This window comes from Dendroctonus ponderosae, unplaced genomic scaffold, assembly GCF_020466585.1.
Source record: "Dendroctonus ponderosae isolate FM_Combo_2020 unplaced genomic scaffold, Dpon_F_20191213v2 Dpon_F_20191213_136, whole genome shotgun sequence".
In the NCBI taxonomy this organism is placed as follows: Eukaryota; Metazoa; Arthropoda; class Insecta; order Coleoptera; family Curculionidae; genus Dendroctonus; species Dendroctonus ponderosae.
In genome coordinates, this window is record NW_026017488.1 from 37,380 (window position 1) to 40,407 (window position 3,028).

The 3,028-nt window shown below is 30.1% G+C and overlaps 1 protein-coding gene across 1 annotated transcript in view; it reads right to left on the reverse strand.

The window, feature by feature from the left end:
- Nucleotides 1-2,823, reverse strand: part of LOC125503209 (transient receptor potential-gamma protein-like) — a gene marked incomplete at its 5' end in the record, with an annotated part of 26,873 nt that extends 24,050 nt beyond the window's left edge. Inside the window, one exon of the mRNA XM_048663234.1 lies at nt 2,691-2,823. Coding sequence (XP_048519191.1) covers nt 2,691-2,823 — 133 coding nt within the window. The remainder of the gene's footprint in view (nt 1-2,690) is intronic.
- Between the last annotated feature and the right edge of the window lie 205 nt (nt 2,824-3,028).

The window sequence follows — 3,028 nt, forward strand, 5'->3', positions numbered from 1 at the left end:
TTAATTTAAATGTTATTGAGGTTTTTAGTATTGACTAAATAAAGAACAAATTTTGAGTCAAAAGAATAACTTTGCCTTTGGAACTGGTTAGTAACGTTTTGAGAAATAATGTCGTTTAACTCAATTAAGTGCTTTCTTAAGTTTGTTTCTCCGATGGAGTAAATGGGAAGAGACAATGAAGCTTTATGATATGATAAATGCTCGAAACCTTTAAATAAAAATCGTTGGTTTTCAACTTATTTTCCGGTATTTTACTCTATATTAAAATTTTGAAGCATCCATTTAGCTTTTATTGGTTCAGAAATTACCAAATAGAGCAAGCAACGCCCTTCGCTTAAAACATATAGCGAGTGTATAGCTTGAAAAATCTTTTGTTTGTGCCCTTTCAACTCAATTAACTAAATTTATTTCACTTCCGATTTTTCAGTTTCTTTATCGGAGTATTTCTTGTATTTTTTATATTTCTGGAGTTGATATTTTCGGGGTTAATGTGGCAACATTTATATGAATTCATTACTTTTCTTGAAATTTAAGGATGGAAAATATTGGAGCTGTTTTAATTAAATTAATTACAGTTCCGTTTCTTATTTGTCTCTGTGATTCAGATACTGGTTTGAAGTTTTTATAGCAGTTTTAAAATGCAAAAATTTTGAGCAAAACATTTTTTCACAGCCACATTGTAAAAAATTGTGAATTTATTATTTTTCCTATGTTTTATTTCAACTTTAAGTTGAGTTTTTAATATCGTTTAATCAGGTAGAAACGTATTCCAAGGTCTGTTAGATTTTAACTCAATTAGGTATTTTCCTTTTTATTCTTTTTTTCAAACACTTATTGAGTTTGTATGCGTCGATCTGCAAATAAAACCGGTTTTTTTCGCTTCTTTGCTTCCTTTAACACATTTATTGACAATTTAATATTTCTTAAGTTAGTTTCCACAGGAAAGTGGCAATATTTATTTGAATTCGGCATTTTTTACTTAAATTGCCTTAAGTAACGACTTCTAGGAAATATTTCAGTAAAAAGATGCTCCAGTAAAGTGACAAATATTTTAAAATTTTTGATGCGTTTAACTCAATTAATTAGTAAACTCCTTTTCCGTAAATTGTTATAGTTTGTGAGCGTTCAACTCATTTTCTTTTCATTGTTTTATTATGCTTCATTTTCAAATATTATTTAGGTTTTTAATATTGGCTAAATAAAGAACAAATTTTGAATAATTAGAGCAACTTTGTTTTTGAAACTGGTTAGTAACATTTAGACAAACACACTAAACAATGTTTAACTCAATAAAGTGCTCTGTTCTTCGTTCTTTTTTTGGTTTCTCAAGTAGAGTTTGTTTTTTTCGGTTTTGAAATGATCAACAAGCAGGGCAGGGGAGCTTTTAATAATTATAATCCAATTAAATTAAAAAATGACGTCAATCTTATAGAACGCAAATAATTAAGTTTCAAAATTTTTATTTAGATTTAAAATCAACTACTCTTATTATAATGATAATATTGATCAACAAAATTTTCGAATATCTATGGGGTCGCTCTTAGCACCATTTTTCAGTAAAATATTTAAGGAAAATTTTGAAACAAATTTCATAAATAATGATAAATCTGAACCAATAAATTATCATAGTATTATTATACCTGAACATAACGAATCACCACTTAAATTCACTAATGAAAGCGCGCAACAGTTATTATCTCGATATACTAATTAAGAAAAATTTAGAGCGTTTCAAACAATTTCAAACCTGTTGTACATAGAAAAGCTACTCGTTCAAATAGATATTTGAATTTTATACATTTTTCAACTTTTTGATTACAATATCATCATTACACGGATCGATTTAAGTTTTCGGGTTAAAGCCAAGAAAACTGATAATGTTATGAAAAGCGCATTTTTAAGGTGTATTTTCATTTGGAAATTTTCAGAGGAATTAAAACTTTTCAATGAAACTTAATTTCAATTGAATTTGGAAATAATACTTAACAAAAGTTTCCAGCATAACGACTATATTAATGAAAATTGGACACCAATAGTTAAACAACCGGAATGAGCACGAAACAGCAGAAGTAAAAAAATATGCTGAAACAGATCGGTTCAAGATTTAAAAAGCTACCCGACGGGGTGACACAATTTTTCTCAACCAACTACGATAAAATGCATGTTTAAAAAAATCTAGTTCGACAATAAATGCATAAACGCGAATGATAAAAATCGAAACCACCTTCGTTTTGCCGGCGACACCGTGCTGATTTTAGACTGATTACAAGAAGCAAATGAAATGGACTCAGAACTATCTGCAGCTTTCCAAAATATAGATTTAAAATCATTTATTACTTACCCAAATCTAGACCTGATTTGCATATTAAGGATAGGAGGAAAACACGCTCAATACGTAACATATTACAAAAATCTGTGAAGATTTTCAAAATGGGAAGAGGCAATGAAACCTTTTACGCGCGTTTTCGCTGGAACGTGAAAAGCTATTATATGATACATGCTTCATTACTTAGTACTTGTGGTATACATGTTCCACGGGGGAACAAAAGAGGACTTTCTTCTTTTCTTTGTGAAAAAAATCCTCCGCTGTGGTCGCTGAATTTTCGATTTGTTGCTGTTTCAGAGAGGCTGCGAGTATTTGGATACCATTCGTCAATACTTTAAACTCCATGCAAAATAAAGCTACTTACTTTGAAAATCGTCTCCAAATTGTACAAGCATTTGAATCACTATCTGCAGCACTTGATCCAATCGAGGTATTGTTGGGGTCTTTGCATCGTTTCTTTTCAGATCCAGCATAGTACCAAAGCAATTGATTCAGCCCTAAACAGTCGAAACGAAATGGATATTAATTAAATTTTCAGTTGTGTATCTTGATTTCAATAAAATCAGACAAAGCTCGAAAAAATATGATTTGAGTCTCTGATCATACAGCCTCATTACCATATCCGAAATAAGCGAGTTGTAATATTTTGAGCTTACTAGAAAACAAAGTGCTGACGTAAAACATATAACGAGTCAAAAGAAA